Here is a 14355-nt window from a genome sequence, read left to right as displayed (position 1 = left end):
TACATTTGCTGTTGTTTTGCTCTTCCTTTTCTAGGGCTTTGAGATGAAGTGTGAGCTCATTTATTTGTTGGTTTTTCATTTTTTTGAGGAATGACCTCCGGGCGATGAGGAGTATTTCTTAATGATAGACCATAATGAGCAAGCTCAGCAGTTTGTCAGTCAAGAGATCATCCAGCGTGTGTGCCCTCGACTGAGTCCAGCTGTACACTTTATGATTTGTTATTTACAGATGTCAGTTGTGTATTGCAGGGCTTTTGTGAATGGTAAGTTTTTTGTTCTTTATGGAAAAGTTAGGCTCAGGGTAAACATAGGAACAAACTTTATGTGATGAGAACTAAGGCAGAAGATGCTGGAAGTATTAGAAAATCAGTGTCCGTATCCTGAAGACATATGGGGACAAGAACCAACTTTAAGTGCACCTGCATCGATCAGTAGGTGAGAGTAATGGGATTAGGAAAGAATTTTCAGAGGCTCATTTTTTGCTTTTTGTGTTTGGTCTCAGAAGACAAGACAGGAGCCTCTCATCCTGGAATGATGTAATTCAGGGTTATTAAGCTCAAAAAAGCTGGTAAAGTTGGGCACATTATTATTCTTAACATGGACCTGGAATTTATAAAGATTCAGATCCACTGGCACTTCCTTCTTTGATCATTTTATCACTCTTAGGGACCAGCTAAGTGATTCTATAGGACAAAGAATTGTGCTCAAACTTTATAATCAAATGCTAATAGAACAGTCTGGAGCTGTTTTATAGTATTAATGTAGCACTCCAGAGAAATAATGAGAGAGTGCTTAGTCATTTAAGTGCTGCGTTAAGGTTAAAAATCAAGTGAGTGTGTGTGTGTGAGAGAGAGAGAGAATTCTAAGTTAATGTCTAAATTATTCTGATTTATTATCATAAGAGCAAAAAGAAAGAAAAGTCTGAGGCATGTTCAACAAAGAACACTTATCAAAAGGGATCTGCCTGTTCTTCATTGCTGCCTTTGGTTAGTTTTTTTTTAAAGGGAAATTTTTATTTTAAAGGAAGCTACTAGAGATTTCATATAGTCTTTGATTATTTTACTTGAGTTTCTGTCACAGGCTTCCTGCCAAGTTGCTCAAAGCCCGGTGGAATTGACATGCCCCTCTCTGCAAAATACTCACTGGAGCTCCTGTGAATCCTTAGATACTGCTACCAGGATACAAAATATTTCCCAAATAAACTTGCACCTGGAAACAGAACACAATATTTATTCTATACCTCCTTATTGCTTTTCAAATAACTCAGCTGTACAGTTGTCTCTGGTTTTTTGAAGGACTGTCAGCCTTCACAGATAGGCATGCATGCATTGCATGTGTGAAGTGAGCAGGGGTTTGTGTTCTGTTCAATCTTCTAAGTCATATTGCATGTATGTTGCAGGTTCAGGGCCATTGAGAAATCTTTCTTCAGTGTTTGCTAGATAGAGAGGCCTTCTGAAATAAATAGGCTGGGTGTGTCTTTAGCGCCACCTTTTGGATACTTGGGAAAATAACATTTTAAAGTAAATTGGACATAGTTGTGTTTATCATTTCTGCAGTTGCATCACTGTGAACACAGCTGTGTGATTTTAGAGTGATTTGTTCATTTCTTTTTGTTGTTAATGACCAAAGTAACTATAGTGAATAACAAACTTCTAGTGCCTAAAATTAACAACAATAATCCAGAGTTTAGGATAATTTGCTAAAATGTTTAGCATAAGCCTCTAGGTCTTAAAGCCAGATGAAAAAATACCATAGCAGCTTGACAACTTTGGAAATGAGGGAATGTGAGGAATTTAGCACCCGCTTTGCTGGCTAGACCTCACAGAGCTGCCTATAGTTTGTGTTACTAGCTTAACTGCTCTTTTGTATACAATAGTCACTGTTAACATTGCCTCTTACAACTGAAATCCGTCATCTTCATTTAAAATTTTTGAGAATGTAATTTTTGGAATGTAAATATGAAACTGAACAAGGGCTGTGCAGGTAGATGTGTCTGTGAAGCTCCAGTGCACCACTGCAGATGCCTGTGGAGACCTGAGGGTTAGAGTTTATGTGGTCGGTCTCGGGAGTGAGGACCTGCCTTATACTGTGCACCAGCCCATGAGGGTGAGCTCCACACTACTGCAGCAGTGCACTGAACCTGGTAAGATCCTCCAGCAACTTCTTTCTTCTTACAGAAAACAAAGAAGCCCAAGGCAGCAGAGTCTGTTTCCAAACCAGAAGTCAGTGAAGGTAAGATGCTAGAAGAGGGGATATTTTAACAAAATAAAACTGCAGGGCCGTGTCCCAAATAAGTTCGTGCTTTGATTTGCTTTGGTCTTACTTCCTCTGTTTTTTAAATTTTACAGAATGCCCAGGGCCATCAAGGATGAAGTCAGGCAAGCCTGAGGAACTGGGTCCTGATACTAGAGAGAAAGCCGTCTCAGCACCCAGAAGTACAGGTGAGTCCTGCTGAGATGAGCCTGAGCTCATGGAGAGCTAGGGACTCCAAGGGCATGTTCACTTTATTGGACTGGGCACAGGAGAAAACTGAAGCATTTCCCAAGTTGTGTCTGTCAGTAGTTCATTGAGCTTCTGAGAGGAACTGTGAATTGTCAGCATACCTCTGACCGGGAGCCCTGTCGAGATTAAAGGGCCCGGAAAAGGAAATTGTGCTTTCCTGCTCAGTGAGCACATGGTGCTGCCCAGAACTGGACTCAGACCTACCGTGGAGACTGTCATGTGGAAAAGCATGGGCACTGACGGGAGGTGTCTGCTCTCTGTAGTGGACATCTTTATAGGATCCACACAGCACTCAAGAGTCTTTTCTCTCCACCTGCTTGTTGGCCAGAGTCAGCTTCTCTTGGAGCTCCTATCTTCAACTCCAGAGAATAGCATTTATTTTACTAGAAGGAAAGCACAGACTGATCAGATAGAAGAAGGCCTAATTTAATTGTGTTGTGTAAGTGCACAGTGGTCAGCATTTCCCATCCTGGCTTTGATGTGAGGTAGTAGCCTGGCCTGGGACAGACCACTTCAGTTTCCATCCAGTACTTCTGTGTCCTCCCCGCCATGCAGCATTCACCTTCTGAAGACCAGTCCATCCTTGCCATTCATGGGCAGGAGCAGAGCATGAGGCACACCAGGGTGCTCTTACCAGGATCTTATGTGCTGGGAGCTGTGGTTTTTAGGAGGTGGCAGCGGGGATGTGTTTCCATGTAGAGTGCTTGCCCCAGCACTTGAGGCCCTGGGTTTGATCCCCATTACCACAAAACATAAAGGGTATATATTTCAGCATTCCTCCCAGAAAGCAGCAGGAAAGTGTCCAGGGAGAAGCAGCTGACTTGTGCCCTTGTGGGAATGCCATGTTGGAGTGACCTGTAGTCCCAGTATGAAAGGTTTTGGCTTTTCGTTTTTCCAGCAACTAATGGGAAAGCCGGGAAGCCTCCCTGTGGGGCCGTGAAGAGATCCATCGCCGACAGCGAAGAATCCGAAACCTACAAGTCCCTTTTCACAACTCACAGCTCTGCCAAACGCTCCAAGGAGGAGTCGGCACACTGGGTCACCCATACGTCCTACTGCTTCTGAAGCCCAGCTCAGGCTTCTTCCCCAGCCTAGGCTCCTCTGTGTGGTCCTGGGGACTGTGTTGTCTCTAGTGTATTTGGTTTAGATGGTGTCATAAAGTTGTCCTCACCAACCTTCAAGACTGTGGTCGCTCTTGCTGCGAGGGTCCTAGGGAGGGACGGGGGCTTGCAGAGTGTCTGGCAGCCTCTCCCCAGCCCGCATTCACACCTGCCTCTGCCTGCAGCAGGTGTGGCCCTTTCCATGGCCAGGCCGTTGTGGGTTGTACCCTGTAAGCTTGCAATAATGGAAGACTCTTGTGCGTGGCTACTTATTTTGACTAAAATTGTTTTGCTGCTGACAGTCAATTAAGTAAGCAAGTGAAACAGCCTTAGGTGAATTCAAACACAGTCTGGCAGCAGGAGCCTTTGAAGGAAACCATTCCTCACTCCAGCCCTGGAAGAAGCCGGGGCCCTGCTGTCTAGCATTAGGAGAGTCTTCTCTCATCATTTTGGACCTAGCAGAGATTAGTTGAGTTCCGAAAGCTTTGGTGCAAAATAAAGCACGCCTGCCTTTGCTCCCTGGTCTTTGCTTTCTTGCTGCTCTCCCTTCCCCTAGTGTTTTTGTGAGGCATTGAGGTCCCAGGAATTCCACTGTCCTCGCCCTCAGCAGAAGGTGAGAAGGTGTATCCCACCCTTCTGTGCTGTGTCGATATCACACATCAGCATATCTCCACTCCCACGAGGCTGTCAGTGCAGAGTCTGAGTTCCTGAGCTCAGTGCTGTCTGTGGGTCCTCGACACCAGGAAGGCCCCAAGGTTCTCTTTGTTCTACTGTATCTGCAGAGCTGGGAGTGGGGCCCAGAGCCTCCGCCCCGAGCTGTGCCCTTATCTGCCCCACAGTGATGGGAGGGCTTGGCCCCAAGGAGCATATTTAACTGTTACCAGAGAAGCATTTTAATCAGGATTACATCATTTTCCAGCAACTAAAGGGAAAGGGAATTTTTATTGTGAACTTTTCTGGAATAAACATGAATTGGCCATTTTATTTCCTAGATCAGTATTATATACACCCCAGTTAAACCATCTTTCAGGGTTTTGTTTTGTTTAATTATTCTCATAAAAATTAGTTACTTTTAGCCAAGTGTGTTGGCGCACACCTGCAATCCCTGCAGCTCTGGAGGCTGAGACAGGATCGCAAGTTCATAGCCAGTCTCAGTAACAGTGAAGTGCTAAGCACCTCAATGAGATCCTATCTCTAAATAAAATATAAAATAGGGCTGGGGATGCAGCTTAGTGGTCAAGTGCCCCTGAATTCAATCCCTGGTACCAAAAGAAAAAAAAATTATATTTGGTTAAATTATTTTTTATCACAATTTATTCTTCTCTATTTTAACTTATAAAGAAAACTTGATCGTCCTTTTAGTCAAATTCTACTCATTAACAGCTTTTGCCATCATGAGGTATTTTTTATTTTGATGGCCTTTTTAATTTTCCTAAGTTTACCTTAACCTATCCGTTGTATTTGGCATTGTGTCCAGCTTTTGACTATGTCCAGTTTTTCCCAGTCCCAGTGACCTAGTCCCAGTGTCCTCTACTCAAACCTTGAGCATCTCAAAGCTTCCAGCCTGTGGCCTTCCAGCCAGTGTGGGGGCTACGTGGCCTGCCTTCCCCACTTGCCCAGAAGGTGTCCATAGGTGTGTGTGTGGAGGGACTTTGGGGATTCCTTTCCAGCCCTGGGTGTTTAGCAAAGGCGTCACTACCCTGAGGCCTGAGAGTGTGTGCCTCTGTAGAGCAAGGGCAGCTCCCTTTGCACCTCTTGTGAGGGGAGTGAGGGGGGGCAGGCTGTCTGCATTCTGTGCCACTTCCATAGTGTCCAGTGTGACACCAGCTTGTACCAAGGCAGATGAGCAAGGCAGTAACTAAGGTGAAGTCCAGTAGCTGGTGTTGATCTCGGGCTCACCTGAACAGCGGAGCACTGGGTGGATGTCTCAGCTCCTGGAAGGGGACACAGTGACCATCACCCACTCTGTGGGTACCACACCTGGATAGCAGTGCTCAGTGCACATGGTTCCTCCTGACCAGGTCACTCACCATGCTGCCTCTGATGAGTCCTTGCCACAGGAACAGTCAGCAGAGGCTGGAAGCTTTCCCAGACAAGGACTTGTCAGGTTTGGGCTTCTGGACCAGAGGCTGCTCCTCCACCCACTGGGGCCCAAGCCACCTTGCCAGTGCAGTGGCGAGGGGCTGGGGGCGAGGGGTTCTTCAGGGCAGCCTTTACTTCCCAGATGTAAAGTCGAATCTCACTCAGCCTCACGAACCTGTCATCACCTCTTGACCTGGAGGGACCTTCCCAGAGCTTCGTGCTTTTTCTTGGTCCTGTGCTATGGAAAAGCACCAAGCTTGTGAACACATTGTAGAAAAAAAGGCTTTGGGGGATTCCTATCATCAAATTCCCATGAAGATTTGCAAGTAATGAAAATCAGGAACAGAGCAGCTCTGTTGTGAGGGGTCGTTGGTGTAAATGAAATCCACTGGCCCCACAGGCAGCCTCATTTGACCACTACCAAGGCCTCAGTGTTGTTGGCATGCTTGGCACGGTTCAGGCCCTGTGCAGACACAGCACCCCCGGAGTACTCAGCAGCTGTCCTCAGCAGCTGCAGCTGTTCCCCACAGGAGCCTTAGGACACTGACGGGGGTCAGTGGGGTAGGATGGTGTCATGCCAAGGCTGAGCCTTCAGACAGGTCACAGCACACTCCATGGCCCAAGGCTAGGAACATTGGGGCCAGCTTCTTCTCAGATGGACATTCACAAGCCACAGCGGTCAGATTGGACATTGCCTGCAGCATGAGGCCTGTTTTCCTGCAACCCTGGGACCTGCACCTCTCCACCTCCTGCACACACAGTCCGTGCAGGAGACCCCACCACTCCAGCTAACAGCGGTGCATGTGGAGAATCGGTGCAGCTTGTGACACTGCTGTTTTCCCCTTGGGTTTTACAGGTGAGGCTTTGGGACTTCTGTGTTCTCCCCAGTGTGCAACACAGTCAGCAGCACAGGAGGGTACCCAGTGGACCTCCAATGACTTGGTATTCAGTAGGAAGTCACTGTTTGGGAGTCAGCCTGTGAACTAGGTCCTTCCTTAGCATGATTGTGACATAGGTGACCAGGGGAACAAGTACAAGCCTTGTACCCCGCTGACCAGCCTTCGTGTTCATTCATTTTTTAAAACTTCTTGTTTCAAACGCTGGTCAGGGAGGTTTGGTTTATTCCAGGCTGTGTCCTTACCCTGGGGCCTTCACACAGGCCGAATGTCAGCCCTTCCACATGTACCCTGCCAGCTCCTCAGCAGCGTCTCTTGAGTTCTACCCACATCTTCGAGAAAGTCTTCCTGAATAATTGCATTAAGTTCCCCCTTCTGTTCTCTTAACAGTTCTCTGTTCTTGTCAAAATTTTACCAAGTCATACTCTGAATTCCCCCTGGGCAGGTCAGTCAGTCGTATGAAGCAACAGGGACTGGTGAGGACTGAGGAGAGAACACCAGCAGGGTCAGTTCCTGCCCTGCCAGAGCAGAGAGTGGGCCCATGAGAACAAGGCCCCGTGAGGCCAGAGCATCCATATTCAAAGGAAGCCCGAAACTTGGGGTTTTTAAATGAAGCTGCTTCTACCACTTAAATGCTGGCCAATCTTTATTTCTGGAACAATGGCCACAGATGAAATGCATCGGTGGCCCCTTGTGCGGCCTGTGGACAAACATCTTTCCCGCTGGACTCCAAGCTCCATGGGAACACAGTGTCTCTGTTCACCACAGTATCAGAATCAAATAAATGAAAGCAGGATGATGATGGCCCCTCCCATTGAACACCAGAGTCAGAAAGAATGTTCTGGCAAGGAGGTGACTTCCCATCATGCCCTCTCACTGGAAATCCTCCCCTCCCCCCAGTTTCTTGAAGTCCTTCTCCAGCTACCACTGTGAGCCTCCTTATCCCCAGCCTCAAGGCATCACAATGGCCAAGGCTGCCCTGGCTCAGGCCCTCTGTGACATCACCAGCGGCCAGCACTAGGTCCCCTGTCTCCCAGTTGCCAGGGCAGACAGACCCACCATGAGCAGCTTCCTCCACCACCTCTGCTCACCATGCGGACGCTGAGATGGTTCCTGTTCTTGCCTCTGTGCCTCTCCTGCGGCTACGCCTTTATGTTCTCTTCTCTGAGAGACAAAGCCAAAGAACCTCAGGGGAAGGTGCCTTGCGGAGGGCACTTCCGAATTAGACAGAATCTACCAGAGCACACCCAAGGCTGGCTTGGGAGCAAATGGCTCTGGCTTATTTTTGTTGTTTTGCTGTATGTAATACTGAAGTTTCGAGGAGATAGTGAGAAGAATAAGGTAAGAACAACTCCCGGATTCCGTCTCAGAAACGGCGGACAGAATCAGGCCTTGTAGTCTGTAAGGTCAGGACGGCTGAGCTATCTAGAACTTGAATGGGGAGGAACTACCTCGGATCCTGGGAAATTTGGCAAATTTGCTTCCTGACATTCTTAGTGAAGACAATGGTCCCCAGAGCCACAGAGATTGGGACAGAACAGTTGATAACCTGTTTAATGGCTCATGATTTTTCAAATTAAGGATAGATTCAGGAAATTACAGTATTTTTCAGGTAAAAAAATTATTCACAAAGCCAGACTTAACTTTCTCCTGATTTTTACAATTTTGCCATGTTCAATTTATTACAAATTTTGGAACCTGGTGGAAATGTTATTATCCCAAGTAAATTAAATAGAAGCCTGTTCTAAAGTTATAAATGTGTCAAGTAGTAAGCTCTGGTCCCCAACAGCTCTCCAGTTGAAGGAGAGTGGCAGAGAAATATGGCGTGTTCTCTCCTGGACACTCCCAGCACTTCATGATACTCTATCCAGACTATCTAAAGCTGGAGCCAAGAGAGATGGGCCAGGAGGTAAAGCATTTCAGTTTTGGGGGTCTTATAGTCTCTGTGTAACTACTCAATTTAGTCATGAATAATATGCAAAAGAATGAACACAGCTGTGTTTCAATAAAACTTTATAAATATAAACAGGTTGTGGGCCAGAGGTGGCCAATTTGCCATAGCCTAGACTAGAGCAGTACAAGGCACCTGTTCTCTTAGATAAGCCCAACTGTCAAAGCCGAGAAAATCAATGGAATTATTCACCCCAGATATCTTTCTTGACAGGAGCAGACTTCTACTGGCCTCCGAGGCTGCCAGTTTCGCTCTCCACTAAAGAAACATCAAAATACTTCCCCCAGCAAAGACTATGCATTCCATACCTTAACCCAACTTGAGATGGACCTTGTGAAGTTTGTGTCCAAGGTGCGGAATCTCAAAGTCACCATGGCAACTGGTGGTAACACCAAGCTGCAAAGCTCAGAGATGCCTGCAGATCCACACAATAATATCACAATATATGAGATATGGGGAGAAGAAGAGTCTGAATGAATGGATTTGTGTGTCAAAATAGAGGGAAAATAATCAAGTGTTGACAGACAGTATCCAAACCGATTAAACTATTCTGGAGAAAGAATTCCTGCATGTGAGATCTTTATTTTCCTCTTTTTTTTTAATTTTTTTTGGTATGAGAATTGAATTTGGGGGCACTCAGCCACTGAGCCATATCTCCAGCCCTATTTTGTATTTTAGAGATAGGGTCTCACTGATTTGCATAGTGCCTCACTTTTTACTGAGGCTGGCTTTGAACTCGCCATCCTCCTGCCTCAGCCTCCTGAGCAGCTGGGATTACAGGCGTGTGCCACTGTGCCCAGCTCTTTTTCTTTCTTTCTTTCTTTTTTTTTTTTTAACTAAAAGAAAAAATGAGGTGAGGCCCATGTAGCCATGGCAGCAGTTGTTTTGGCCTTTCCACTTTTTCTGGACCGCGGGTGGTGGGAGGGCTGAGAGCTTTTTAGGAAGCGCGCACAGTGGGATGACAAAGCCTCAGGAATCTGGAGGAAGATGCTAATGTCATTGTCGTAAAAATTCTTGTCTCTGTACTGTTAATGCAACATAGAGAACCGATCCTTAATGATTTATAACATTGCAAATGACAACTCTGTGGGTTTAAAATGAGAAAAACAATTCAGTCAAGAGGGAGGCCTTTTAAAATCATTTGCATCTCTTACCACCAGAAGTCCTCTTGTTTATTCCATCCCATAGATTACAGTTATTGTCTTTTTTTCCCTATCAAACTAACAATTACATATGTCTATAGTTGGATTTTTAAAATGTAGAAGAAGCCAGGCATGGTTGCACATGTCTGTCATCCCAGCTAGTTGGGGAACCAAGGAAGGAGGATCACAAGTTTGAGGCTAGCCTCAGCAACTTAGCAATTCCCTGGCTCAAAAAACCAAAAAGGACTGGGGGCATAGCTCAGTGGCAAAGCATTCCTAGGTTTAATCCCTAGTGACAACAAAAAAAAAATTGTATTTTTTATGTCTTGAGATACAGATGAGTCAACCAAGGATTCCCAAATTAGTTGATATGGTCTTGATAATACTTAAAATATGGATGTCTTAGCATGTTCTTGTGGCCCACTCTCTTGCTTGTCTAGTCTGTTAATCTCACCTATAGACTCCCTGCTCGTCCTCATCTGGCTGCCAACTGTAGATGGGTTAGTCGACAGGCCTGTGCAGCCCGCAGAGGGTCAGCTCTGGTGTCCACCAAAACCAGTCTTGCCTCGGTCCACACAGTGTGCCTGACAGGGAAGCCATGTGTCTCCCATCACCCTCCTTCCCAACCACAGAAGTTGGTTTGCTGGCAGAATCCATCCTGCAGGACGACTTTCTCACTCTTCGGGAGGTAGACCTTGGGGAAGCTGCCTGTCTCTTCCTCTCAAAAAGGTTATACTGTCTGAGAAGGATCCTTAAATGCTTTGGTCTTGGTCTTACTTTTTAGCTTTCAGGATGGGAGAAATGGAAGGAGCCAAGGTACGCCGTTTTGCCTTCTGAATTCTGTTTCCCAGCAAACTGGGGAATGTGAATTATTCTCACTGAAGAAATCAGATAGGTTAAAAGGGGTGGGTAATCTGTGGTCTCAATATGGGGTAGGTTTTAGATTGTCTGCATTCAACCCATGGACACTTAGGACCCTCACAGGCCAAATCCAGCCCACAGCCAATAATAATGGTTTTTATATAATGTAAATGTTTGAGAAACATCGAAGGATGAATAGTGTTTCATGACATGAAAATTACATGGAATTCTTATTTCGATGTCCATAAATTTTTACTGGAACACAGCCAATTCATTTAATGCATTTAATGACTTCAGTAAGATCCAATATGGTCACCCAGCTGAGAAAGTTTTCCAACTGCTCCTTTATAGGCTAAGTTTGTCAATCCATGACTTATGCTTAGGTGACCCCAGTTGCACACACCTAGAGAAAGCCTCCCTTGAGTGTGGCCGGAGCTGTGGATGTGGTGGGATAGTAATTTTATGGTGGGGTTGAATCATGGAGGAGTCCCCAGCAGGCTGAGGAAGGGGCTGCCGTAGTGTGAGATCATGCATCCTTGGCAAAACCGAGAGGGTAACCTCTAGGACCTGAGAGGTCCCCAGTCAATACCTAGGAAGATGCTAGGCTCAGTGGTACACACCTGTAATCCTTGCAGCTCTGGAGGCTGTGATAGGAGGACCATGAGTTCAAGGCCAGCAGCAGCAACTTACCAAGACCCTGTCTCAAAATAGGGAGGAAGGGAAGGACAGAGGGAGAAAAGCAGGGTTCTCATCATACACTGAGAGGAGGCACGTTCCATCAGCAGCCAGTGCCTTGGAAGAGAAACGAGCCTCAGGAGAGAGTGCAGCCATGGCCAATACCTGGTTCCAGCCCAGTGAGAGCCAGAGCAGGAAGCCTTGTCAGGCCCTGACACGCCCCTGACCCAGGAAATCGGGATGAAACTGTAGTTAATGGTAATTTGTTTGCATAGCAGCAGAAAATGAATACAGCATGCTTCCCAACGGGATGTTTCTGATACCTCCTCACTTGGCACATTCACCTCCCCCACCTGGTCACTGGCCCTTGAACAAGGGAAACTGAGGAAACCTCAGCAAAGGTCAAGAAGAACACCTGTTTCCTGAAACCAGAGGTTGCAGACCATTGGCTCAGAGGCTAAAGCGTTCCTCACCCTACCGGGCTTGCTGGTGGGGGAGTTCATTCTCTTTCTTTGGTAGAATTAGATGGGTAGGAAGTTGTGAAGGCAAAGGGCTCCCTGTGCCCTCTGCTCTCCACATCCAAAGTATCCAAGCCAGGAAATGGGCATAGGAGGGACATGTGAGAGCTTCGTGCCCTCTTGTCCCCTTCCATCGTGTCACCACACCACATTGCAGACACAGAGCAGAGTGTTCAGTGCACAGAGCTCTCCCTCCTGCCTGTGCCACGCCCACAGCCACTGTATGTTCTCCACCCGTCCCCTTTTGTCAATTTGAGGTTGTGCACGTGGAATCAGAAAACCTATAAATTCCTGAGACTTCTTCCACACAGCACAGTGCCTTAGACCTGCTAAGGTGTGACTGTACCCTCCAACACTCATGTGACAGTTATTCCATGGCGATGGTATTACGAGTTGGTGAAGCCTGTGGGCTCCTCCTGGTGTGGGGCCCAGGCTGCTGTGGGGTGGGTAAAGGGGGAGCAGCCCCTTTCCCTCCCATGTGCTCTCTTTTCCATGCCCCCCACCCTGGGATGGCACAGCCCCTCGCCAGTTGCCAGCACTGTACTCTTGGACCTCTGGTTTCAGGACCCTGAGCCAAATAGACTTCCACTGTGGGTCAGAACCCCCATGTGGGGTTGAGTCAGAGCACAGACATACTGATCCACCCTTTGGAGCTGACCCCTGGCTCTTGCTGTTCCACTGCTAAGTGTGACCCACCTCAGGGCACTTGGGTCACTTCCAGATCCTGGTACTTATGCACAGAGCAACTATGGAGAATCTGGGTGGGTTTTGTGTGGACAGGCATTTTGGTTTCTCTGGAACAAACACCCAGAAGTGCCCTTGCTGAGTCATGTGGCTGGTATTGTTCCAGCCCACAGTAGTGTTTTAAAACCCTTGAATTAGTGGTCAGTGTTTGACCATGAGGTGTCATACTATGTTGTAGCATCTTCCCAGGAGGAAGAGGGACAGCAAACTGCCAAGTACCTATAATATGCAAATAACTGTAGCGTAAGGCACCTCACCTCTGGCTCAAGCCCTCTTTAGTTTCCCAAGGTACTCAAAGCTATGTCCAAAGCTGCCTTCCAGCCCAAGGGCCAGGCAGGTTCAGCTCCTCCCAGCTGAGACCAGTCTCCACCAGCTTCACCAGGCCTTTACCCTGGCTTCCCCGTCCAGGATCCATTTTCCCTCCAGGTGTCACATTGCTGGCCCCTTGCTTGCTATGCTTATCTGTGCTCAGTGGTCATCTCCCTACCCCAGGGAGGCTTCTCCTGAACATACCTATAAAGGAGCCCCATCTCTTGTCACATCAACCTACTTTATTTCCTTCCTATATAGCATCTATCACTGTGTAACTTCATTAGCCTGCTTCTGTATGATTTGCTGGTTTGTCTTGCGGTGCTGGGCATGGAATCAGGGCCTTGTGCATGCGAGGCAAGATCTCTACCGCAGAGCTACACCGCAGCCCTGTTACCCTGCTGCTTGTCTCTCCCCTTCCCCTCAGGCAGGGACTATGATGTGGTATTAGGAGCTCTGTGTTCATGAGGGCTCCATCCCTCCTCATGAACACAGAGCTCCTAATACCCATGGAACCTCCAAAGTGGCAAGGGATGGCTCCTGGATGCCTCGGGTCCCAGAGGCTGCTCTCCAGGGGAATCAGCCACACTGGAGGCGTGAAGGTGGGCGGCCCTCACTGGCCAGCAGTGCAGTCACTTAGGCTCACTCCTGAAGCCTCGGTAACCCCCAGAGGTGCTGCTGTTCTGCCCTGGCCCCACCCCAGCTCAGTCCTACACCCTTCCCGCTCCCGCCTCCTGAGTTGTGAATGAACTCCTCCAGCCAGGAGTCTTAGATTTAGAGGAAGCTGCACCCCTGGAGCCTCCCGCTCCCTCACTCCCACTCCTGTCCCCTTGTCCTTGCGCTGTCCTCTCCACTCCTTTATGCACAGCGCCTGTGGGTGACCAGCCTCTGCTTTCTGCTCTCTTCCTGGATTCCTTTCTCAGCCACCTGCATGTTTTCTCGCCACTCCTTTCTGTGAAGGGTGGATGCTGGTTCCCTTCTCCACAGGACATCCCACAAACTACTTCATGCCGCCTCGAGGTGGGAGGGGTGGATGGGGTGGGAACGTGGTGGTCTCCAGCAGTCCGCAGTGACAAGCTGTGGTGGGGTGCAAGACCTCATGCGTGTGTCTTACCTGTGATTGAAGTGGGGTTACTGGGTACAAAGGTGTCATGGGTGTGATTTTGTTAGGCATTGCCGAATTTCCCTTTAGAAGGAGTGTGTCGGTTCATATTCCCACCAGGGTTGTTGGTAGAGCGGTTTGAACAGCTGGCTGGGTAGCCCTGGACACCTCTGACGGCCAAGTCCATCCCTGGGTGGGTATTTGCATAGCTTGCAGGTCCCAGAGGCCGCCACTGGGTGGCAGACAAGGTTTTCTGATTTTGCTTCAGGGCCTTGCGAACCACAACTGTGGAAACTGAAGTGATGGCAGTCACAACGCTTTTACTACTAACAACATGCAGCGGGTACTGCGATGGCACTAGGTGAAACCTTGGTTCATTAACAATGCCCATCGTTAGGTCTTTCACTCCTGAACATGTTCATTCCCCAGGAATGAGGGGATGAAGGGAACAGGCAGGGCTGGGCACAGCTCAG

At 47.8% G+C, this 14355-nt stretch overlaps 2 protein-coding genes across 2 annotated transcripts in view; both read left to right on the top strand.

Annotated features, from left to right (window-relative positions):
• Positions 1–4118, top strand: part of Rtf2 (replication termination factor 2) — a 46914-nt gene extending 42796 nt beyond the window's left edge. The window contains exons 7-9 of the mRNA XM_076851923.1: positions 2178–2232; positions 2349–2441; positions 3401–4118. Coding sequence (XP_076708038.1) covers positions 2178–2232; positions 2349–2441; positions 3401–3567 — 315 coding nt within the window. The 3' untranslated portion in view covers positions 3568–4118. The remainder of the gene's footprint in view (positions 1–2177; positions 2233–2348; positions 2442–3400) is intronic.
• An 80-nt stretch (positions 4119–4198) lies between these two features.
• On the top strand, positions 4199–9057 carry Fam209a (family with sequence similarity 209 member A). The gene is made up of 2 exons (XM_076851924.1): positions 4199–7921; positions 8745–9057. Exons 1-2 carry the CDS (start codon positions 7673–7675, stop codon positions 9006–9008), a joined length of 513 nt encoding a protein of 170 aa, XP_076708039.1. The 5' UTR covers positions 4199–7672; the 3' UTR covers positions 9009–9057.
• The last annotated feature ends 5298 nt before the right edge of the window (positions 9058–14355 follow it).

The sequence above is a fragment of the Callospermophilus lateralis genome, chromosome 3 (genome assembly GCF_048772815.1).
Source record: "Callospermophilus lateralis isolate mCalLat2 chromosome 3, mCalLat2.hap1, whole genome shotgun sequence".
Classification (NCBI taxonomy): domain Eukaryota; kingdom Metazoa; phylum Chordata; class Mammalia; order Rodentia; family Sciuridae; genus Callospermophilus; species Callospermophilus lateralis.
The sequence above is the reverse complement of the archived record's forward strand: the minus strand, read 5'-3'. Positions and strand labels throughout refer to the sequence as shown.